This window comes from Melanostigma gelatinosum, assembly GCF_949748355.1.
Source record: "Melanostigma gelatinosum genome assembly, chromosome: 9".
Lineage (NCBI taxonomy): Eukaryota > Metazoa > Chordata > Actinopteri > Perciformes > Zoarcidae > Melanostigma > Melanostigma gelatinosum.
This window is the reverse complement of record NC_136642.1, coordinates 20,850,531-20,874,620: the sequence shown is the minus strand read 5'-3', so window position 1 is coordinate 20,874,620 and position 24,090 is coordinate 20,850,531. Positions and strand designations below refer to the sequence as shown.

Here is a 24,090-nt window from a genome sequence, read left to right as displayed (position 1 = left end):
ACTTACTTAAGATAATTAGTGGACCCTTGATTTCAGATTACATTATTACATATACTGTTCTAAAAGGTCAAGAATGAACTTCCATGCTCAACTTTAATGAGGCTGCTGTACAACAGAACAAAGCAGATTTTAAAATGCTAAAATATGTCAGGGACTATTCCTTCAAAACCCCCTGGCTGGATTCAGAAGGACAAGCAGTTAATCCTTTGCAGGAGCCAGTAGGCCAGCTGTCCAAGGAGTGTGCATGTTTCCCCTTTACCGGCCCGTGGTGATGATGGTGAACCGAACTGCAGTTTGCCAAAGCCACGTTCACACGTTTCCTGCCACATTAGGAGCTGAGAGCAGAGCGCCGGGGTCGACAGGGACAGGACAGGCGTGGGCTCCCGGTGTTGGATGCCCTCACCGCAATGATGCTGTTCGCTTGGCTCATCCAAAAGTTTATTGCTGGAGAGCGAATGTACAGTACAGGAAAAAGTTAAGTAGACAGCAGAGTTGATTATGGGCTGGGTGGAAGCTTCATCTGCAGCTGCAGCACTTAAAAAGAGGTGGAAGTGCTGGACTAGAACTGGACAAGTCCTTCAAAAATCTTTCATACATTCGTTTTAATGCATTTTTACACAGATATATATATATATATATTTTCTGTGGTAGAGTTTGTGAGGATATGAATATGTTTTACTGGAACTGTAGTTCAATGTGGATTAGAAATGACATTTTTGGTAAACAGATACTGTACATGTATATTTGGTTTGGTACTCTTGTCAAACAACGCACTGCCTATGGGTTTCTTCTCTTTCAATAAATACCACTTAACCCCCCCCCCCTCCCATGCATTTTTCCTCAGAAACTTATATGATCTCCCCCAGCGTGTTTCTGGAGGAAGGGGTTGAGGTCGCCTCAGCAAAGAAAGTGAAATAGCTTTCAAAAGCATTTCTCTCGGCCCACTCGCCCCTGAACAAAGCCTGCTGTCAACTGGTCAAGGTTTCACTTCCTAATTACCTTCTCCTGGGGCACAATGGCCAGGCCGTTGCCTTACCCGGGCCACTCTAGACCCCTAGCATTCTTTCCCAGACAACTGGCCCCTCCACTGTGGACCCACGGTCTCTAAGGAAGTGCTGGACACATGGTTAAATATGGCCGACTATAGTCGTACGTCTCATCTGAGAGGTTTGTTTACTTGGAGGAGTCTACAATGCATGCAAACCAGTGACAAGACTAAATGGCTCATAGCCTCTGGGCTGTTGGGAATTGTCGTTTGCAGACTTTAAAAAAAAATTGCACTTTGTCCAGCGATACAGTATCTGACTCAAGCACGATTCTTTTTCATAACTCTGATGAATCGGATTTGCATTAGATCACATTCCTGGTGCCGTTTTCAAGCTCATTTCCAGCACAAAGCTCATTCCTTGATTCATGCACAACAAGACTTTTAAAGTCTGTCTTACCCGAGGTTAGAGGTTGTCAGAAGTTCACACAGGCTCCCAACTCAGCTAGTGTTGCTGCCTCTTTCACCTTTGCTCGTTGCTACTGTAATACCTTAAACGTAAAAGGAAGAGAAGCAGCCAGACGAAATACCAAACAGAAATCAGAGAGATGGGAAATGCAGCCACGGCTCTCAGACTGGTTCATATTGAGTGGAGTGCTGAGTGATTTTCATTGACGCTCCTCTGCCACCCAGGTCACTCCCAAGAACACCCAGACGGGAATTCCACCCAGGCTTATCTCACCGGCTCATCGACCGCCACCACCACCACGGAGGAGGAGGAGGAGGAGGAGGAGGAGGAGGAGGAGGAGTGGAGGGGCTTTGGACCGAGGGAAGGGTCAAAAGGGTAAGAGGGGGGTCTCCTCCACGGCCTGGATTAGAGGTTAGAGGAAACCCGTTCTTGAGGTAAGCAGTTCAATCGTGTTTACCAACAATTGCTCTGGGAGATAGCTGTCAACAGAGCGTACGTGAAACATCTGGCCAGAGGAAGCTGCAGGGGCCGGGCCGAGTGGTCTGAGGAGCAACAGGTTGCATGAGAGATAACGGATTAGACGGCCAGACTGTCAGTCCAACTCCTGTGTTCTTTCCCACTCAAAGTCCCTCCATCTGGGTGAGGCTAGGGGACTGCAATGGGGGCAGAAGCAGTATGAGCTACTGCTTCATTAGGTCTTTACAACTATAAGCCAATGTTTTTCCAGTTGAGAAGCCACTTACTCACTGCTAGGATCCACTAAGCCCTTCAATACTTCAGGAGTGAACGAGATAAAGTCTGCACCATGAAACTTCTTTGTAGGTAAACGCTGTACTTATTCCGGTGGTTTTAAAATTATCACTGTTGAGCTAATTTGACCAAATTATGCTTCTTTTTATAACTGCAGCTCTACAAAAATTCTCTATTGTGTTCATCAGTTGCTCGCTAAGTCAGTCTATCTGCTGTTGTGTGCTGGACAGGTAGCGAACAGTGGGTTTATCGCTTTGCTGTTGGTGGAAACAATGCTTATGAGAGTGGTGAGAGTAAACTAAAGTGCCTCGTAGGGCCATAACGTTGGGTGATAACTCTCTGTGGACTTGTCATGATGAGCAACCCCTTTCCCATCACACAAGGCTGTAGACAAGCTTAATTTCCTACGCGGTATAAAATTGCACTGGCAGAGTTTTTTTTTACCTTTTTTCATTGGCAGGAATGGGATTCTAAAGGTTTGGCTAGTGCGTCCTCAAACTTGGTCAATCCTTCCACCTGCGCACACGTCTACACATAATCTTTGACACCTGACTCCATGTTTCCCCGTTTATTCTTTATCTCACTTTCCTCCTTCTTTATCCGCTCTTCGAGTTCAGGAGATTGCTTTTTTCACACAAAAAGTCTTAAAAAAATGAATGAAGAATCAACCTACTTACAGCAAAGTCCATGGAGCAACAAGCAAAAATAATTTGTAATGCTTTAAAATGACATGACTTACTGTAGCTTATCAGGAAACCAGAAGACTTTGAAACAAATATTCAGCAAGTGTGCCAAATGCTTTCACTAGCAATTTAAAATGAACTCCTACAGTTTCACTGGGCCTCATTTCTCCAGATTTCCCTGTGTTTGGAGTGTTGAAAGACTTTAACCCAACCACAACTGAACCTAAACAAATTCATAACACAAAGGGTGCACGCCAAATGTTTTTCCCACTCATACTGCTTTCATCGTATCTTGGGATGTTGTCACCATTAGCTATAAAAATGTAGTATATATTGTTTTGTTTCAGAAAATATGCTTAATTGCATTTTTTTTAGCTATTTATGAGACGTTCGGTACCCCTTTTATGTCTGTATAGTTAATGTGAAGCCAGCGGCTGGTTAGCTTAACGTAGCATAAAGACTGGAAACTGTGGGGAAACAGCTAGCCTGGCTGTGTCCAAAGGTAACAAAATACTACCAGCTCCTTGGCCGAGCGCAGTGACGACTTCAGAAGTCTCGTATAGTCACCGTGAGGTTGCCGTGCGACCAATGGAAACTCAGGAAAATCACTGCGCCCGGCCAAGAAATATATAAGAAACATATATATCTCTCAGGACGTCCATGAACTTCTATCCACACTTTTTCCACTTCCAATTATGTTTGGTGCACTACTCCTCCTTTAATTATACGGTAAATCTTTCATCCGTACATCTGAAGCTTCAGATATATCATCTCTGGCCAATAAACTTTATGCACAAAGCACTGAAAATGATCATATGGCTTTTAATGATCATGCATCCTCGGCCTCATTCCTTTCTTGCTCGTGGTACATGAGGAAGGATGAGGGTCGACCATGTGTGTGTGTGTGTGTGTGTGTGTGCTCCTGTGCAGTAACGGCACAGTGGGAACTTGATGGTGAGTGTTTCTGACTTCATAACTGATTTGCCCCCGTGTTCACCTTTAATCTTGGAAGGGCCTGGCCAGTGGAAGGGCCACAGAGTGGTACCGCAGGATTTAACCCAAAACGACTCAATGGTTCGTGTAAATCCCCACAGAAACAAATGCCTACTTGGAGTTTCCTTTATTTACTTGACACAGCAACACTGACTTTCATAATCAAAAAACTTGTATCGGAGCCTTCTGAGATTTAAATATATATATATCTTCAAATCACATTAAAATATATATATTATATACATCGTTTTCCGCGCAATTCCCACAGAAAAGAAATCCACATAGAACAAAAAAAACAACTGCAAATCATCATGCCAGTTTTAGTCTCACAATAATTGCAGCACTGTAAAACTCAGTGAAATGGGAAGTTTGTCAATGTGTTGACAAGATGGATGTGGAGCGGAGAGGCCAACAACAGCCGAGCAACAACCGACTTCGCCGTCCCGTCTCTCACTGATCAAAACCATACAGTTCAAAGGCAAGATGCGTTATTTCTTCTGGCTGGCGGGAGAACAATTCAAATCGAATTAATCTTCGTCGTCTCTGAATTTGAAAATGCTTTCATTTGTTTGATTTCCTATTGAGAGGGCCATTGTAGCCGCAGCCAAAAAAGAAATGTGTTATTCGTCCTCATCGCCTCCCCTTTACTGTATGTTCCTCCCCACTTCTTCCTATTGGACCTTCCTCAAAGATTACAAGGATGTTTTGATCTGCTTCATGTTACGATCTGCTGCTGCTGGGATAGCCACGGTGTGTGTCGTGCTGCTGACAGTGGTCAGGTCTGCTGCGTTCGCCGCACAAGAAGTTCAAAAGCTTCACCCGGTTAGATGACGGCCGGCGTTTCTGTAGGATTCATAATTTTGTGAGAGACCGATCCACTGGCCAGCTATATTCTCCAGGTGGTTGTAAGTTACAGGCCTCAAATTGAACAAAAACAAGTGCTTTTGTGGGTTTCACAATGGAAGAGAGCATGTATTTGAACAGCTGCTACAATTGCTTTTCAGCAGAATATTATCCCATATAGCTCTTGCTATTATGGGATAACTGGCTAGTTGTAACATAGAAAAAGCACACGCTCTGAACCAAAAAAAGAAGCCCCTGAAGGCTTGGATGAAGACTGGTATGATTTGACGAGATCCCAGAGATTGGGAAAAATGTCGTAAAATAAAGAGTGACAAATCATTTTACAGCTGATTGTTTCAGGGAAGACAGATTGTGAAGCAATCGACGTATACACAGATCCGCATGTTTAAACGAGAAGTGCCATTAGGGTGCCGGTGGAGAAGTGCCACCTCTCCGAAAAGCCCTAATGGCCAGGGCCTGGCTTTCATGTGAATAATGCTGTTTATATTAGGCCTCAGCTCCTACATTAGTGTCCTTCAAAACGTCTACACCCTCGCAGCAGTTTGAAATACTTCACAGGCTTCCTATGTAGTCTATTATCAGGGCTCGTGCTCCGGTGGAAAGTGTGTATGCGTGCATGTGTGTGTGTGTGTGTGTGTGTGTGTTTTAAGTGCTGTAGTGCAGGAGTCATTCAGGGGCTTCATTAAAGAATGTAAAGTATGTGGCCATCTCTACAGGCTGGCCCAGGAGCCTTTGCTCTCACCTGCACCATATATGCCCAGTTATGGCCAGAGTCGGACCCTGCTGAGTAAAACAAACACTGCCCCCTACAGGTTGGAGACTGTCTCTGCAACGCACAGTTGAATTGAAAAGTAATACGCATGAATCTATGATGAGCTGGGGGAGAAAAAAAAAATCAAGAATTACACAAAGCTGCACACTAGCATGGCTCACAAAAAATATACATTTTAAAATCATATAGCCAACATAACAAACCTGAAGAAAATCACTGTTAAAGCCCAGAAACGGATCTGAGTACCATCCCTCCCACAGATCTGCTTCATTTACATTCAGCATTCCCAGTTTGCAGACAGAACAATCAGTCTTCACAGGGTCAAACACACAGGAGTCAGGCAGCCCTCCATCGTGGCCGCCTTCCCAGAGTTTCTGATCACCAGATATGAGCGTGCGTGTCGTCAGTCCCAACTTTATAAATGTTTCACACGCAAGCCAAGCCACTCAGCGATGCAGACGGATCAACACATGCAGATGTATTCATTCACAGTCATGTTCCTAATATCCAATTGCTTCTTCTTGTATTTTTCACGTACGCCAACGCAGGCCCTAACCTGAAAAGGAAACGTGAGAGGAAAGGGAGCGCTGCGGCGAGAGAGTTGTTTAAGAAAAAAGCGTGAAGTACATGAGCAGGGGAACATTTAGAGGTCAGGTTTTGGAATGATAAACTCACAGTTAAAGGCATACGTCCAGCAGCAGCCGAAGCCAGAGAAACACCACGCTGAGAAGGCGGACGATGAAGCGAGGGCCGAGCAGTGGGACAACACGTGCAGGGCGTAAAAAAGCCCATCACAGTCAATCAGGCGTCAGCCGCTAGTCAGGGAGGAAAAGAGGGGAAACTTTACCCCGGTCTGGCCCGCCTGAGTTGGCCTGCCGTGTGCAGCGCGAGGGGAAATCCACTGGATGTCACATACATCTTGATTTTTATGAATGCTTTGATAGCTCCCCTAAAGACACTCCCATGACCAGGTGGAAGGTATTTATACAAGCGTGTCAGACAAGCACAGACCAGGGGAAAGGATATTTGCTGATCCCCTTCGCTCGTGCGGCTATTCTAATTGCAACTGGAAATAATTATCTGGCCGTGGACTCTGGGAAGCGGGTCACTCAAACGCACCCTGCCCTGATCACCAGGTGTGACGGGTAGATGGTTGGCTGACTGACGCACGGCTGTCCAGCGGGAGAGAAACCTGCATTCCTACTGTGAAATGTGTGTGTGTGTGTGTGTGTGTGTGTGTGTGTGTGTGTGTGTGTGTGTTTGTGTGTGTGTGTCCGTGCGTGCATGCGTGCGTGAGCATTAATGAGTGTTTGCATGCAGCAGTAATATTTAATATTACCAAAGTATTTTTGATGGTAAATTACAGAAACACTCTTTATCATAAAGAAAGACCATCAGGACAACATGATCCAATTATTAGTTTTTAAGAGAAATGTGTTTTTCCTCATAAAAAAGTTGCATCGTCTCACTTTAATGCGTTAAAAATGAAAAGTGTGCATTCTTCTGATTCCACATATTTAAGATACACACATGACAGAGAACGCACAAGTGTACGTGTGGTGAGAGAAAAAGCAGCCTCCAGTCTCAGAGTTTACAAGAGGAAATTTCAAATACGCCTCGAATCAAATCAAACCGCACACAACTATGCAAGCCAGTTCCCATTAGAGCAGTAAGGCCCAAGACTTCATCGCTTCCAACACTGCAAACGAATTCCACGCATTTTAGTAGTCAGAGATAATTAGGATCTGTTGAACACCTTCAGTTTCCACTCAGCTCGTACATATTCAGTATCACTGCACAATAAATGCCTTTAGTTCTTCAATGGTCTGGGCGGTGGGATTTCTGTAGGAATGCTCTGTGATGTGACCGCAGCTCAGTGAACTGAAACAACACATCAGACACTTTATTCAATGAAATGAACAACAGCGCTTAGATGATGAGAGTACGCTGGAAGAGTGATGAGTTAAAGAATTGTTATTCAGACATAAAATATGGTCTATTGACAGCTTAAAGTTGAGGGAATTGGAGGCTGAATGGGGATAAAAAAGATCTGGTGAAATTTGAACTTTTTCTGTCCTCTGTGAAATAACACGGCACAAGCTGCTCCATTAACGGCTCATTTTGTTTCGAGGAGCTCATCGGAGAGCAGTGAAATCGCCCCTTTAAATCTCAGCTGTGGATGCAGATTGTGCATGAGCGTGCTTTAGAAATGCACATTACGTTTGTGGATACACACACTTTTCCATTTTTCTTTTGTGCAAGAAGTCTATTCTCATCTACAGTGTAGCTGTATGTTAGCATTCCTCTGCTCCCTGGTTTTGTAACATGGTAGTTGTGCAGAGCGAGTACCAATGTGCCAGGTCTCAGTTTAATGAATCCCACCTGTAACACATTTGCACATTCATTCCTCTCCGAGGAGAAATCCTGTTGCCAAAGCAAAGCTTGAGCCGAGTGGAAGTGTGCTGCTCTGCTGAGCCCTGAAAGCCTGAATAGCGTACCAAGATGGCTGCCGATTTCATCAACCCGTTCAGAACATGGGGACCTGTGAGGGTATATATATATATGACATCTATATTTGTGTGCATTTACAGTGCTCAACGCTGCACTCAGCAAACAGGCGAGGGAAGGAGGAGCAGAGGCCGATGGAATGTGTGAGCAAGTTGTTCCTGAAACCCTCTGGCATGTGAAAGGGATTTCACAAACACGAGTACATCAAATGATTGATTCAACCACTAATCTCTCCACAAACTATACAGACCAATATCTTTAAGAGATTATTAGACCATTTATCTAGAGCTTTTCCATGAACTAAGTATAATGCTATATAACTGAGTACCCTCACTGTAGACATGATGTATTCATTATTGCTCTCAGGGAATTAAGGGATGGGTCGCTTTCTTCACCTGAATCTGTCATTTTAATTATATAAGCAGCTGCTTAGGGTCCCTAGAAATTATTTTTTTAAATAACAGAAACAATATCTGAATAAAAACTTAACTTCCTTAACAAAAACTGACATTGTGTTCCATTTTGGTCAACAAATTGTCTCAAAACAATAAGCTCAGAGATGGGGGAAATGGACAGTTTCAGTTTACTGTGCCAACAAGCACTCCCAGGATTATGTGGTAAAAAAAACACACATTTTTCAGTTTGGATCACATATGATAAGTTAAACACAGTTAAAGAACAAGACAAGAACAAAAGTCAAGGTAAACTGGGATGACTTTCTTCACAAGTCATGCTTTGACCGTTTGCCAACACTTCAGCCCATGATTCAAATGAAATAAATCACATTTGGAGGCTGGTTTAAGAAAGTGGTATCATATTTTTAAAATATTACAATAACCATATGTTTTGTGCCTCCATGACGGACTTTTCAAGCAGTTTGGAATTTGTCACAACAAACGATTATAGAAGCAGTTTCTCACAAGAATTGAAAAGGAAAAGCTGAAATTAAACGCTAGGTATTAAGATATGTTTAAAGAAAGAAATATTCGAATACATTTGATTAAAAGAAGACTAAACTACTTGGTATAGTTTTAGTCAACTAATACGAATACATTTTAATCACTAAAGTAAATCTAAATTGTTTAAAGAAATTGCAAGGTCATGAACACATATTCTACAAACTGACGCTAACTTGCTCATCTTTCAGAACAAATTCACAAACTAAACTCAAATTCTTATTAGATTAGTACTTGAATGCAGTACTTTTGCTTCTGATAGAGTATTTGTACTGATATTGTATTGATATTTTCACTTCTGTAAAGAATCTGACCACTTCTTCCAACGCTAATAAACATTACATATGATATCATAAAAAAGTACATCTGACCCTGCCACTATATTGTGATTGCTGATTTAGGAGCTCCTGACAAACGTTTAATGATGCCACTAAAAACCCTGATGAACACTTTACTTCTGCACCTTAACCTCATCATTTATTGCTCAACTCATCAGTCCCTTTGCTTGTCACTTAAAACTGAATAACTCATGACCGTTGCAGCACTGTGCTGTTGTTGCTCATTTCAGCAATGTTGCTCCCAGTTGGTGGTCCCAGTAATGAGCAGCGGGGGGTTGGGTGGACCACATTGAATGGGATGTCAGAGATCTTTAGCATGCGCTCCTTCAGGCCCTTTTTTGCATTTAGCCACCCTGAGCTCATAATTGTGTGACTAAAGCAATTGTTCTCTTAATTGAAGCCATTCGGGGCCTCTGCAGGCTTTCCCCACTCCCCTCAGGTGTTACTCAGGTTTTCATCCAAAACACTCAGGCGATCATTCAAAGACGCTGAGAAAAAGGGACGTTTTCAACTCTACTGTTGTTTCTAGAATAAAACATCTACACACCCAAAAACTGGAAGAGATCTCTGCGTGTAATCGAATAGTTACGTAGTTTAATTTAGCGAATATCTTCATGTAAAAATAACTCTATATGCACAAACATCCAGTGTTCTTGTTCTGCACTTCTGGCATAATAAGTGCAGAGGAGTCATTATCTTGCGCACCACAGGTATACAGTTATAATAGCTCATAATATGCATCATAAACACGGACGTATGATGATGAAACTGCCCACAGATTAATGAGTATGTGACACAGCAGAGGTAAACACCTCTATGCAGGATTTACTGCAGCTCAGGACTGTACTGTGGTCAACTGTAGAGTGACTGAGTGTGATAGAATGTAAAGGGTCTCTCTCATGGACGACACACTCTCAGGCCCCTTCACTTATTTCCCGAAACTTACCGTCACAACGATCTGCCGTCATGCTTTTGAAAAAACGTTCGTTCCGCCTTTAGTCCTCAACACATGTGAAGCACCGGTGTGTCTGCAGAGCACCATTTAAACTTGTATTCCTCATTCTGAAGAACTCACAAGGCCGAAGAGTGTTAGAGGGTGGAGGAGCCGAAGGCCAGCATATGTGGAAGAACAGTTGACACACAAAGAGAAATCGCCCCAAAACTTGCAAATGGAAGAAAGAAAAAAAGAATCTGCTGCGGGGCCACGGTTTGTTTTCACCTGAAGCAGTCATTTATCTTGGCCAGAGCCCAACACTAAACCGCTGTGTATGTTTCTATGGTCTCAGTGGGTTTGTGTGTGCACCACAGCCACTTAAAGTGGTGGGGGGAACTGCAGATTTTCAGTCCTAATCTAGGAATTGTGAAACCGCACCATTTCCTTGCACTTGAGAAGTGCTTGGCATCTCTCTCGGCTGCTGAGGACCTGTATACACCGGCTCAGATGGAGCATGCAGATGAGTTCAGGATGTGTGTTTGTTTTACTTCCCTGTGGTGAACACGTGGAGGGAAAGAGGACGATAAGGAGGTTGTGGCAGCTGTAGCTTCAGCACATTTTCATCTGCTGTATCAACAGCAGCAAGTGGTGGCTCTGATTAGCAATGACAGGCCTTTTGAACCTATACATGCATATCAGTCTGAAGACTTTGTGGTTCTTAATACCAAAGGAAGAGGCGAAAGATCTCATGCCACTGAGTCCAAGAATAGCTTTGATTTTGCTTTCATTTTTGATTTGTCTCTTTGGAGAGGCCATCAGAATGTAAAGCTGCAATAATCATAATCAATGGACAGTCCGACTATGCCGAGCAACTCTGCAGTTCCGGGTTTGCGTTTCACTTTCACTGTCCATATTGACTTTGTTTCTTGCTGAAAAAGCAGTAATAAACCCACGATACACCTGCCCGGCACCTAAGAGCAGACAGACACAGTCAGCGTCGAGCTGGTGAATGTAGTGGAGCATTTAGCTGCTACGAGTCTGATGTTTCCCTCGAGAGTAGGTGGAGAACCAAACAGAGCTAAAAGTAGAGTACATTTTGGCGTAGGCAGTTGTTTGCTAACATGTTCAGCATATCCACTTTGTAAGGTGACAGTATATCATTGTTGTAATTGCAGCTGTTGTGCTGCCCCTAAGTAGCTGAGAAATCAACAATTGCCGATTTATTGGCTAATCTGCAGCATCTCATGAAGGGATACGACAGGAGTTGTTTAATTTCTTTCAAAAACAAACAATACATTAGTTTGTTTCAATGATTCAAGGAATCAAGGGTCATTTATTGTCATTGTGCAACACAGGGATGCACAACCAAATGCAGCTGTAGCCTATTCTCAACACAAGAAAAAAAAACATGTCAAACAAAACAAAAACAATAGTGCATTCCTGTAGGGCATTTATTGAATTTGCATCAGGAGGAATGTAAACAGCAAAACCAAAACCAATTCTCAGGGCAGATAATATGGCTGACGTCTCAATAAAAAACATCAGGAAAACTGTTCATATGTTCTCATTTTGTATCTCAGTACTTTCAGTCTTCACTGCCTTGTATGTGGCACTGAGGCCCAACCCTGAAGTTCAATCACTTAAAAAAGTTTTGAGCAATCATTTAGTATGTAGTTCATGATTTTCATCTTATTTTGTAGGATAAATGAAATAAACAACGTATTCATTAAAATGTCACAGAGCGCAAACATGTTGTGGTTTTAATAGTTTTTGGACAACAATGGAGCTCTATGGCAGGCCTTGGATACATTAGTTCAGTGCTGTTTTTATATTCATGGGATTTGTTAAGAATAAGAAAACAAATAACATCATTGTTCTCTCTTGTTGCCACACTGTAATGTGATAAAACATATATATATATTTGACATAGAAATCATCGAGTTAAGGTTTATCCTTTCAAGTTTGAAAAATGAATCAATTGCGTGATTTATGTTTCTGTCTGTGCTTGACAGATAGTAATTGCAACCATCCACCCTGCTCTACATTTCCCTAACGGAACAATAGAAGTCTGAATACGTCAGATTTCCTCACAAGATGTAGCACAACATCAGCAGAAGGCCTCAAAATGAGGATTTACCGCCTCCTTCCAGTCAAACAGCGCCCTTGGGAGCTGAATGAATCCCAGGCCGCTACATATAGCTCAGCTATCTTGCTGACCTGTCGTGCCACCAGCTACTTCAACCTGGAGCCTCCACACTCTCGCTATACAGCCACATCCTGGCAATAAATCACTGTGTGGTGTGAACTTCCCAGGAATGCTTGTGGAGAAGCCGAATGATTGTTTGTAAGTCCAAGCAAGGTCCAAACCTTATCAGTGTCCAACACATCTCTGTGTTATCAGAGATGAAGCTGAGATAGAAGTGATCTCTTTAGCCTTTAGAATAGATTCCTATAGGCAATATTTCCAGTAATAGCACACCTACAAGTTGCATGGGAGGTCAATTATGTACGCTGTAAACTTTGTTTCCGCGACAACAGCTTCAAGTGTGCTCATTTATTCAATTACGAGAAGACATTTTTTGGCATTTGAATCAACACCAGGAAACGCAAGGCTTTTGGTGTCAACAAGTGACATCAGCAGTTGAAATAAATGCAAACCTCTCAGAGCTCAATTTCTTCTTACCAGGGATTTGGGATGGAAATGGTAAAAAAAAATGTTATTGCAGCCAGTTCAACCGAGGAGCACTTGCTTAGTGGAATTAAGGCAAAAGTTTTGATTTGCCAGTCTGTGCATGCCAGTGGGATTTCTCACCACATCTGACGTCACACCGACAGGCCCGATCCACAGACTCGTAGAGACGATGAGACATTTAGAGAGTTTCAAGTCCCACGTTGTGATGTAGTCTGAGTAATCGAGTGTATTTCGACATGCAAATCTGGCCTCGAGCAAGCTTTAAGTTGACCCCTTCGGAGACTTGGGTGGGCTCCCGAAATACCTTAATTTGACATGACCTGATTTGGAGGATTTCAGTGTTATTACTCCACTCGGACATGTGGACTCACATGCGAGGCGTGAGGTTGATGGAGGTCTTCCCAGTGGACCATGCCTGGAGCAAATGAGGGTTAGTAGGAGGGGAGGAAAGAGAGAGCATTAGAACAGAGAAGGAGGTGCATAATATGAGTGACATAGAGGAGTGTGGGAGAAAGAAGCGATGCAGGGAATATGAATCCAACATATAAATGTCTGGAGCACCAGGGAAGTGTCCAGAAGTGTCAGCTCAATATCTCCCCTCTTCTCTCTGTCTTACTCTGGCCCTCCCAAGCCATCCAACTATTGTTGTGCTGGAAGTCCCTGAGTTTTGACAGCTGTGCTTGGAGCGCAGTGACGGTGGTCCAGAGGGAAGGGTGTGTATGTCTGGCTGTGTGTTGTCGGATGGTTTGTAGTGGATGTGGACACTTTGGTGTGTAGCGTCTCTGTATGCAAATATTTTGTGTGTGTGTGTGTGTGACTGTAAAAGTTAAGCCTTTAGGTTGAGTATATGTGTGTGACAATGATAAGGACAAATACATGGGATTTATGCAGCACCTTGTGAACCCATAATGCATCTTAATGTGCTTTATTAGTGGTCATTTTACATGCAATGTGACATACAGACAAGAAAGGAACACATGATGAAGCGCTTCCAGCCATGATGGTGGCTCTGTGAGGCTGCATACGGAGCAAAGTAGGGATTTCTGGCACAACTTAAGTTGTTCACTACACTAAACGTGTTGAGTTGACCTCTTTAGGGCGCATTTGGCACAGCAGTGCTTTGAGCTAAATGCTAACATCAGCATGCTAACAAGCTCACAATGACAATTCTAACATGCTGATGTTAAGCAGGTATACTATTTACCATGTTAATCATTTTAGTTTAGTGTGGTAGAACATTTTGTAATTAGCAACAAATACAAAGTACAACTGAAGCTGATGGGAATGTTGGACAAATAACAATGAGGCCAGATGACGACGCGACATGAGAAGTGAAGGGATCTCCAAAGTTGTTTCTATTCATCTCAAGTTTAATGCCAATAAATCCAGGAGTTGTTGAGATGTCTCACCAAAAACACAAATATCAACCTCACTGCTGGAGGAACATCAGAGAATCACCAAAGTCAGCCGGATACCATGAATGTGATCCAGTGGAAGTTGATTATATAACTTTGAGTTGCTGGTGGTTCGAAATAAAATGTCAGGTGATCATAAAAGTCATCAGGGTTCATCCTCTGGGGACTATGGAAACCAGAGTAAACATTTCAATGAAAATTGCGTAGTTGTTAAGACATTTCAGCAAAAAAAACACAAAGAAAAACAAAAGGCAACCTCATGGTGGAGCTGGAGGAAAAGTCAAGTAATCACAAAAATCAGTAGGATTCATCCTCTGGGAACCATGGACGTCTGTACAAAATTCCATGCCAATCCATTTGACAGTTGTTAAGATACATCAGGCTGGACCAAATTGGTAGTGTTGACTGACTGACCAACAGAATACACTGCTATCCCAGAGCCACGCTCGATAAAGCGGTGAGCGCGAGCAGCTTACTGTGCATGCTCAATAAATGGATTCATGTGCACATTCATGTTTCTGTATGGACATACTTAATGCTTTTCACATGACTGATAAAAAAAACTGTGCAAGGATCCCATTTACCTAATGATGTTGCAGCTGGCATACATTTTGTCCTGACCGGTGTAGCTCAGGGAGGCGAGCTTGGGAATAAAGCAAGAATGTGCAGTGGGTGCGAGGCAGCTGGTGGCTGAGCCCCGCTGGGTCGCAGGAAGCGAGGCCAGGCCAGCCACATGAGCCTCAGCTGATTCACACACCCAATGCCACGCACACGCAGCGCGACCTGCTCGCCAGCACGTACTTACTGTACGATCAGCGGGCCAAAGCAGGCTGTGTCTGAAAGAGATGTTGCTGCATGATAACCATTGTTAAGCACAGAGCCCAATGGAAAGGTCACATTCGCTTGTTGCTGATTAGAAAAGACATGTTGTTAATCATCTTCAAGCCCGATAGCTTATCCGCCCGCCCGGCAAGCTGCACACTCTTCTGCAAAATTAGGAATAATCACGAGAGTCAACAGAGTTCTCCTCGTTTCCTCCCAAAAGCAACTGTTGACCACAAGTTAATGTAGTTGGCTGTGAACTTAAAAAAACTAATAAGGCAATTGTATATTATTGAGCTCTTAGTTCTTTCCAGCAAAGCCAGGAGTTATTATTTCTTTCTGTAACTGACTCAACACCAATTAGCATCAAAATGACCAGCAGTATTACGGTAATGACATGGCAAACACTCAGGTATCAGGCTTATCGCTCTGCCCATAGCGGTAACACCATAAAATACTTACCCGTCCAAGGGCCACAGAGCATTTATAGCGACCACTTTTCCTCCTGTTTGCTCTCCAAACAAGGAACCTTATCAGCTGAGGGGGGAATGCAGGAATATTTCAGGAAGAATGACCCGCGCCAACACTTCCTCCTCATCACTCCTTGTTAAATGCGGGAGGGGTTACATAACTACCACGTTGGATTCAGATGAGTGTAGATTTGTTGTGAACACCAGTCATATAACATTTAGTCACCCTCTCAGATGAAAGGCAGGGTAAAGTCCTTGTTTTAGGGCCCTGCCGTGTTACGGGTTTTTTTGGATCCTTCCTTGTCGTTTCTGGGACAGACAGAACATGTGGTGAGTTTTTCTCTCCCCCCCCCCCCCCCCCCCAAGCTTGTCTAAGAAGCTCATGAAAGCACGGTCATTTTACGACACGGCATACATTGTCATCAGCTGAGTCACATAAACACTCCCTGACAAGCCAGCTAAAGAACCTATGCTTATTTTATCATCAGCACTCAATTCCTCATTGAGTTCCACTTTGAGGTTTTTTTCTTATGCACCTGAAAGACTGTTGAAGAAAATTGAAATCATATGTGTACAGACGAGGAGGGAAATGGATTATTTAAAGGACATAAAACATACACTTGATGGAACATATGCCCCTTAGATGATTCCAATCTTGTATGAAACATTTGCTCAATGAGTAGTCAGTAGTTTGAGTGGCCGCTTTGCCACCTGCTCCGTGACGCCCTCAACTGGTTACAAGCGGAACTCCCTGCTCCGCAAACCACAACTTCCTGCAGCTTTTACTGGCACTCATGCTGAAATATAAACACAACAAATAAATCACTTCTTGGTGTGCGTTCACTTTAAATTAAACAAAGAGAAAATAAACAACGATTCCAGCATGAGCACAACGGATACTGCAAGAAACATTTTAACAAGAGCATGAAATTAGAGCACATGTGAGTCACAAAATACAAATTACCGGGGATTTAACCAGCTGAAAGATATTCCCCTATAAAAGCATAAAGGTCAACTTGTCGTTTTCTGATAGTCTGCTCCTCGTTGAGGAATGTTTACAGTAATTGCTGCTTCATAATTGGTGGAAATGCTATGTTATGTCACTTAAAGCAATAAAATAGTCCATTAAAATGCCATACTTTGGCAAATTCAGCTGGTGTATTAAAAGTTGACTTGGCCATGAGTGCAATTAAAAAATGAGGAAACATTAAAGTGCAGCGTTAGACGGGCTTTAGAGACACCTCGGCTGCGTTCACACCAGTATGTATTGGGTTATTAATAGTTGCTATGATACCAACATCCTCTCTCCCCACTTCTTTGTCAGAGCCTCCTGTGATTTAGGGCACTCTATATAAACCCTACTGGGCCAGCCTTCTGTCCTTTTCTGGTTGCCGTTGTTGTTGCGGAGCACAGGCCACGGTGTTTGGCTGCTCCAGCTGAGAAGAGAGCACCTACTGGGCTTTTCCCATGATGATGAGAGCCGCTCCGCTCGGCCCAGTCAGCGGGCAGTGGATAAGGGCCCCCGAGCTGCTCCCACCTCCACTCTCTCCCCTTCCCTGAGGCCCCCCGAGCCTCCCACCCCCTCCCTCCCTCTTTCCCTCCCTCCTTCCTCTAAGTCATGATCTGGCCCATAAATTAGTACCGGGAGAGAAAAATAGGTTCTGTAAGATGAAACTGGGTTTCCGTGTGTATCAGCACACGACTCAGGGGAGACAAGAGAGAAGAAGCAGGCAGTAAATCCATTGGAGTCCACTGATAGCGCCTGTTTGCACAGCCACTGCCGCTTCCTTTGATCAAATGGCTGGGGGAGCGGGGGGTCGTGTGGCGCTGCCGAAGGTCAGCTATATATTACACTCCTAAAAGTGATTACTGAAATTCTTAAGTGAAACCATTCTGCTGCCAGGGTGTGCTCTAATCCCCTGCAGCGTTGTCTGGGCCGGGGCTGGGGCCGGGGCCTCTCTGTGGATCTGTGCGCCCGGCACTCCTTTTCTCCCTTCCCCACTTGTGTTTTCTATCATCAGAGCAGGCCTAAAAAAGAGCCCCTACATGGAAACATGGCCTATCCAGTTGCAATATCAACTGCTGGGGCACGGAGGAAAGAGAGAGAGAAGAGAGGGGAAAGGTAGTGTCAAGAAACAGAAATATGCGCACACTTCAAAGGCTGGGGCAGCAAATTAAGGGTTCGGCATTGGACACGACAGTAAGTGGCCTTTACATCAGAAACAGGGTAAACAATGTCTGGATTGTGTTTCGCTTCTTCTTCCTCTGCGTTGTTGCTTAGAGACCCCCCGGCTCTCCATCTGCCCGCTGGCTGTGCTGTAGGTAGAGCACTAAAGCAGCTCCATGAAGATTTTTCTTTTTCTTTTTTTACATCTAGCAAATCATTTTCATCAATTGAGCCACGATGAAACGTTTCGTATCTGTGCCACCGACATGTGGAAATGAGTGGAAAATTTGACCTAATTGAATGTTTATGAGAGTATTAAATATAACAAAATCCCACAAGTTATGACTGGTAGCTAATCCTTGCCACAATGCTGCACAGTCTGTATCAAATCAATTACCAGCACTTACAGAACAGAAGTACTGCTTTTACAAACAAGCTTCAGGTGAGAAAACTGTGTGTGTGTGTGTGTGTGTGTGTGTGTGTGTGTGTGTGTGTGTGTGTGTGTGTGTGTGTGTGTGTGTGTGTGTGTGTCAATGTATGGTTTATATTGCAGCAGCACCACAGTTGAGATTGAGCCAGCTAACATGATCTAAACAAGAATTATGTGAAGTCATGCTCTATGAAACTTTATCCACATTTGCTGATCATTACCTAAGATTGCTTTGTGTTAACTTTGGCAGGCCCGCTCCTGGCTCTCGGATTGAAAAAGGGATGATGTATTTCCTCTTATTTATTATTTGCGCTGGGCTACTGAGAGGGGGAAAAAAAGAGAGAGTGTGAGCGGTATGCCTGCGACTGGTCCATCGATGCCAGGAATAACAGAGTGAAACTTGCTCTTCAGCCTCATTAGTGTGTAGAAAACAGTTCCCAGGAGACACAACGGAGCGTAAATGCATTTAAAACTCTTTACACTGCAGGATGCTACACGCCAACTACACTCCCTATTTCGCCTTTTTCCTTTCTCCTTAAAACGAGAATGTACACGGCACAGAGTGCTGCAAGTGTGTAGGCTTCAAAAGAGTTGCAACCCCATGTTGCACGTCTCATAAATTCTAGTGAGGGAATTCAAAGAGAAATTTATCGAGCATGGCGTTCACACATGTTGACAGTAAAGAGGGCCAACTGCACACCGGGTCTTGGGAATTTGTAGGAGCACATGTCCTCTCCTTTTGCTTTGAAACACCTTCTTTGACCCTTTGTCTGCTTTTGCAATGCATTTGCCCTTTCCATTATGAAAAAAAGATAGGAAAATTTATACGAGACACAAAAGCCCATAGCAGTGTCCTATCAATTAGAAACGTCCGATATGCTGTTGTAAACATGGGGAGATTTATCCGTCGGTGTTACATGACCAGGACTTGAGATACAGTATTTCATGGAGGCTTCTGAAACCATTACCATCTGAAGCAGGTGCACTGTTATCCCAAAGAAGGCAATGTACTATAACATCATCATTTCCTAACATTTGTATATAATATGAACATGCCCCTGCCATCTGTTTCCACCCAGCGCTGCCTTTTCTTCAGTTGTTTGTACAGTAAGGGAGGTGTTTATGGTCTTTGGATGTTGCCAATTCCACTAGAGAGAGGACCTCAGAGCACCTATGGGACTCGGCACACAGGACCACGCTTTTGGCTCCATCGCCTATTGACACAGCTGCTATCATGATGAAATGATCCGATTCCAGGGGTGGTGAATATATCCGCGCACACTTACCTACTCGCACACAAAAAGCACTTGGAGACACGCACAACATGTTTGACTTTTCCTTTTAAATGTCATCAAGGGCTGCTCAGACACAGCTTGATATTGACTTTAGTGGAATAAGGAGCGCTCTTGGCCTTTGTTGTTGCTTGACTTATGGTGGTTCATTCAGAGGCTGCCTCACAGGATGCTACAAAGTGTGTGCTTCCTCGCTATCAGCTGCTGCTGTGATCGCCAGAACGGGTCTTAATCAAATCTCTGCCGGCCACATCAAAGATGCACAACACTGAGCCAATGAATAGGAGAATTTCTTTTTTTTTTTAAATCATGTTTTCCTTTTATTTGGACAACTCTACTTTTCAAGTTTTTTTGTTTTTTTGTTTTAATGATGTGCAGAGTCATCTGGATACTATACAGCTCCTTGGCAGAGCTGTGTAGGTCCTGAGTGATGGAGAAAAACTGAGAGCAGAGAGTGAGAAAGTAAATAAAAATCTGTATGATAATAAATTGCATCACTGGTAATTCTATCCAGTGCCGCTCTACAGTGCGCAGAACCCCCTTTATGTGCGGGTGCCGGGGTGGGAGGGGAGGGGGGTGGGATCTGCTGATAACATGGGGATTGATGCAGGCCCATTAAAGGAGCGTGTGTGCTGGCCTGGAGGGGTGCGTTACATCTGGCCGCCACAACAGCACTGTATATCAACATGTTGTCACCTGGGCTGATGTCACAGCGGGTCCTTTGGCTAAGAAAATACTCGCTCTGTCTTGGGCGGGTGACCGGCTCGGACTCACTCACTACCCACTAATGTGCTACTCGTGCCGAGCGGTGCGTCGTTTTGGGTTCACGGCCTCTCCAAATGTGATCCATAACCGGTTAGGCTTCGTGCGTGTGTAACTATAGAGACCCCTTCAACAAAACAAAACGATGTGGTTCAGCATGTGGACGGAGGGAAAAAAAGGGAAACGGCTTCAGGAGCAAAGATTCCTGTAACAGTTCTGTTTTTATGACTCGATGGGGAGGTTGTGAAGTTGCAGGACAACATTAAAACAAAGAAAACAACAATCAGAGCATTGTGGAGAGCTCATGGCCTGGCTTTCTCTACCTCACCATGGGGTGAGTAACTTGTGTTGTTTGCACTCAGCCTCGTGAGTCTCACTGGGACACTTAAGTGCACTTGTTCATTTCATACACTTCGCACCAAGGACCTTGAAACAATTTGACAACCGTATTCGGGGAGGGCTATTTGTCCCTTGGTGCAGCCATCACCTCTCCCTGTGAACAGGGTCACTCCTGTTTATCTGTCTTTCGTGCCACCGCCCTCTCCCCACTCTGTTGGGAACCTTGTGTTCATTCTGGGATGTGAAAGCAGCAACCGGCTTGTCGTTACAGAATCATGGTTCTTTTTGGATTTAAGTTTGTTTAATCAAAGGGAAATGTTCCCACAAATTCACAGCACCAGTTGGGTGTGATTCATGGTGAATAACTGTTTTTTTCCTGTCATATTTTTGTTCTCCTTCCATCTTTGATGGGCCTGGTGTAAAGCTGGATGCTGCTTTGATATCTGCAATAACACACCACGCATACAACTCCTCATTTGGATGCTCAGCACTGAGGGAAAGAGGACTTGCACCATTCGATCACATGCCCCGGGCAGAATTGTATTGCTGCATTGCATGACTGTCTACAGTGCAGCCGGAGAGAGAATATCAACGGGAACTACAACGATGTCATTCTCACTTTTTTGCTCGTGTCTTAATTATGTGTGAATGACTTTAAACTGAAGGTTTCAGTGACTTTATGTATTGTGAATACAGACAATGAATGAGGCTTGATTCATGGGCTCTAGTCGTGGTAATCTAACTTTCACCTTGCAATTAACTTCATACTGTCGAATTACTTTCCTGTCTTATGTGAGCAAATGGTGATAACATGAACCCTGACACCATGATGACCAAGTTTTAAAGTGTAGTATTAATCATGTTTTTAAGCATTTACTTCATGGGTTTCATCATAATCGTACAAAATACAATCAGCAACTTTGTATCCACCCAATACTACCGTATAAATTCAACAACATGCCCCAAGATTTGCTTCAAATGTTTTAATGAAGAAAATTAATTCAGGAAAGCCTAACTTCATATATAACATTATATATTGATTTATTATTATATTTAAAATGATTGTTGTTTAATGAATCCAAAACATTATTGATACAGTACATTTCTTATACAAAGGGCAACTAAATATGCGAGGTAAGTGCATAAACAAATATGTGATAACTGCAGTCACAGAATTAGTAAAAGAAAAAAAAAAAAAAGAGAAGTGTGTGTCAGTGTCTCTGAAAATTCAAGATAATAGGAAAAAAACATGAATGTATTTAAATAAACATTCTATATCGTGAAAGTGTGGGCAAGTTGAAATGTTAAAAATCATAATTATGTGGCATGCTGAGCTAAGAAGGCTCTTATTCTGTGGAGAAGCTCTTTCTTGACGCTGTCCGGCACCAAAGCTGCAAGAGAGAGCGAGCGAGAGAGAGAGAGAGATAGTATCCATGACTGCGCCTTACTCTTTCAAATAGACAACAGGGTACTACAACATGTATGCATATGCTCACATCTACATCCTGTCCTGCTACCAGCACTCTAGATACAAGTGCTGGTAGCAGGAGAAATGAGCTCAAGTGAAACTACCTCTTCCTTTAGGAGTGACCTCTACCACCAGGTCCTCCACAGTGACATGCTCCAAGCCTTTGTCTTTGATCACTTCTGCGAAAAAAGAAAAAAGGTTCATAGTTTTACACAAAGTGCTCAAAGCAGTTGTGCAGTACAATACGAGCTGCATAGTTACAACAGTCCGATACGCATACACTGTATTTATCCCAAATTGTGTTCATTCTTAAAGCTCTAGACGTCATGCTGCAATTTGGAGGATGTGCTTTGCTCACTGCAGGTGTAGAGCTGATTCATGCTTTGATGAAGATGTACTTTTTACAAAGTGTAAGATTTTGATACAACTGATCTGTTATCTCTGCAACATGCGCAGGGACTATGAATGAAAATGAGCTTTTAGCTATATCCGGTACAATTGATGCATTATGCTAAATGAACAATAAATAGATACATTTCAGCTCTCTAAATATGTATGACCTCAAAGTTATATCATAAATGAAACTGGGCCTTTAAAGTGGGAATATAAGATTCACGCGGGAGCGGGTGGATGACGGCATCTTACACTCAATCCATGCTTTGTGTTTTAACATCGGTGCTGTCATTTCTACCTTTGCAGTGAGCTTTCATCTGGTCCTTCCAGCCACACTCCGTGAGCTTAGCCCTCAGCAACTCCTTCAGTCTGTCGAGAAGATGCAAAACGTGTCATTTTGTTTCACCCCAAATCACAAATTTGCCTCAGAGTGTTTTGCTAATCTGTAAAACATACGAATTATAGCAGGCCAGGCACCTTTTCTGTTTTATGCTAATTAAGTAATTAATAACAGCTGACTACTTCCTCATCTTGATCACAACATTGGCCGTTTCAGCCCTGTTGTTACTATTATTGAGGGGCCACATTGGTTCAGTATCAATAACATAATGTAAGTTCCTCTCCTGTTGGACATGTAACAGGTACTTCTCTAATACAGCTGGCAACCTCTCCCTCTTAACCCACTTGTTACGTTATGCTATTTAGCTTTACTTTCACCAGCACACAGTCACAATGTTGACACAGACTGATACAGGGTGAAAGGGGGACGATGATACGCTACAATAACCTCCACAGCTAGCGTTACTTAGCTGAGGTTGATAAAGAATACAGCCTCAACGTAACAATGACGTGCGTACGTTACTTGTTCGACCAAGGTGAATGCAGTATTTTCTCTTACCGCTCTCGTTCCCCCATCTCTGTCAGCTTCTGGTTCACCGTTGCTCTCATTCTGGACTCTTTGCTCATAGTCTTCCCCCTAACGGTGCAGGGACAAAAGAATAGCATAGCGTGAGAAAGCCTCCGACAAAATGTATTGACTTCATGTTAAACCACTCCAGACAATGTTTACCACGCCGAGCAGCTGACGTTAACATCCGTTCGTTTCGTTAAGTCAGTAGTCGACTAGGCCTCACATGCTAAGTGGGGAGATTCAGGTAACAGTATGTACTTACACGCGAGAGATGAATAGATAGAAGAGGTCCCACTCTTCGGTGTTACCGCAACCTTGCCAGACTCTGTGGCGTACATGAGAAAGTTAAGATGAAATCACGTTAACTGCCGCTGAAAACACAGCAGGCATATTAAGAACTACTATCTAAGAACGCGACAGCCGCTATGAGCTAAAATGCGTTTAATTTACGTTTCGAGGAAATTTAGCTTCACACTTTTGTTTGATATGTCACTGAGGAAAATAGTGTTTTGATTTCACTGGTTTTACCATCAGATATTACGTTCCGAGCAGAAACACTGATCTGAACAATGGTTCCTACGCCTTCATTAATTGCAATACTCTGTTACACCACAAAGCGGCAGTGTTGGTTAACGGATTTAATCAAAGTCAGTTCTGTAGGAGACTTTGACCTCTCAC

At 43.3% G+C, this 24,090-nt stretch overlaps 1 protein-coding gene across 1 annotated transcript; it reads right to left on the bottom strand.

The window, feature by feature from the left end:
* Window positions 1-21,609: 21,609 nt before the first annotated feature.
* Window positions 21,610-23,886, bottom strand: eny2 (ENY2 transcription and export complex 2 subunit). Its single transcript, XM_079274561.1, has 6 exons — window positions 23,863-23,886; window positions 23,675-23,737; window positions 23,401-23,478; window positions 22,801-22,871; window positions 22,214-22,288; window positions 21,610-22,032 (listed from the first exon to the last, which is right to left on the bottom strand). The coding sequence occupies exons 3-6, from the start codon at window positions 23,466-23,468 to the stop codon at window positions 21,959-21,961; spliced, it is 288 nt and encodes a 95-aa protein (XP_079130687.1). The 5' UTR covers window positions 23,469-23,478; window positions 23,675-23,737; window positions 23,863-23,886; the 3' UTR covers window positions 21,610-21,958.
* Window positions 23,887-24,090: the final 204 nt, after the last annotated feature.

Coding starts and splice junctions, on each gene's coding strand:
- eny2 (XM_079274561.1), bottom strand. CDS start 23,468: ATGAGCAAAGAGTCCAGAATGAGAGCAACGGTGAACCAGAAGCTGACA. Junction 22,872..23,400: donor GAGATGGGGGAACGAGAGCG/GTAAGAGAAAAT, acceptor TCTTCTCGACAG/ACTGAAGGAGTTGCTGAGGG. Junction 22,033..22,213: donor GGTCACTCCTAAAGGAAGAG/GTAGTTTCACTT, acceptor TCTCTCTTGCAG/CTTTGGTGCCGGACAGCGTC.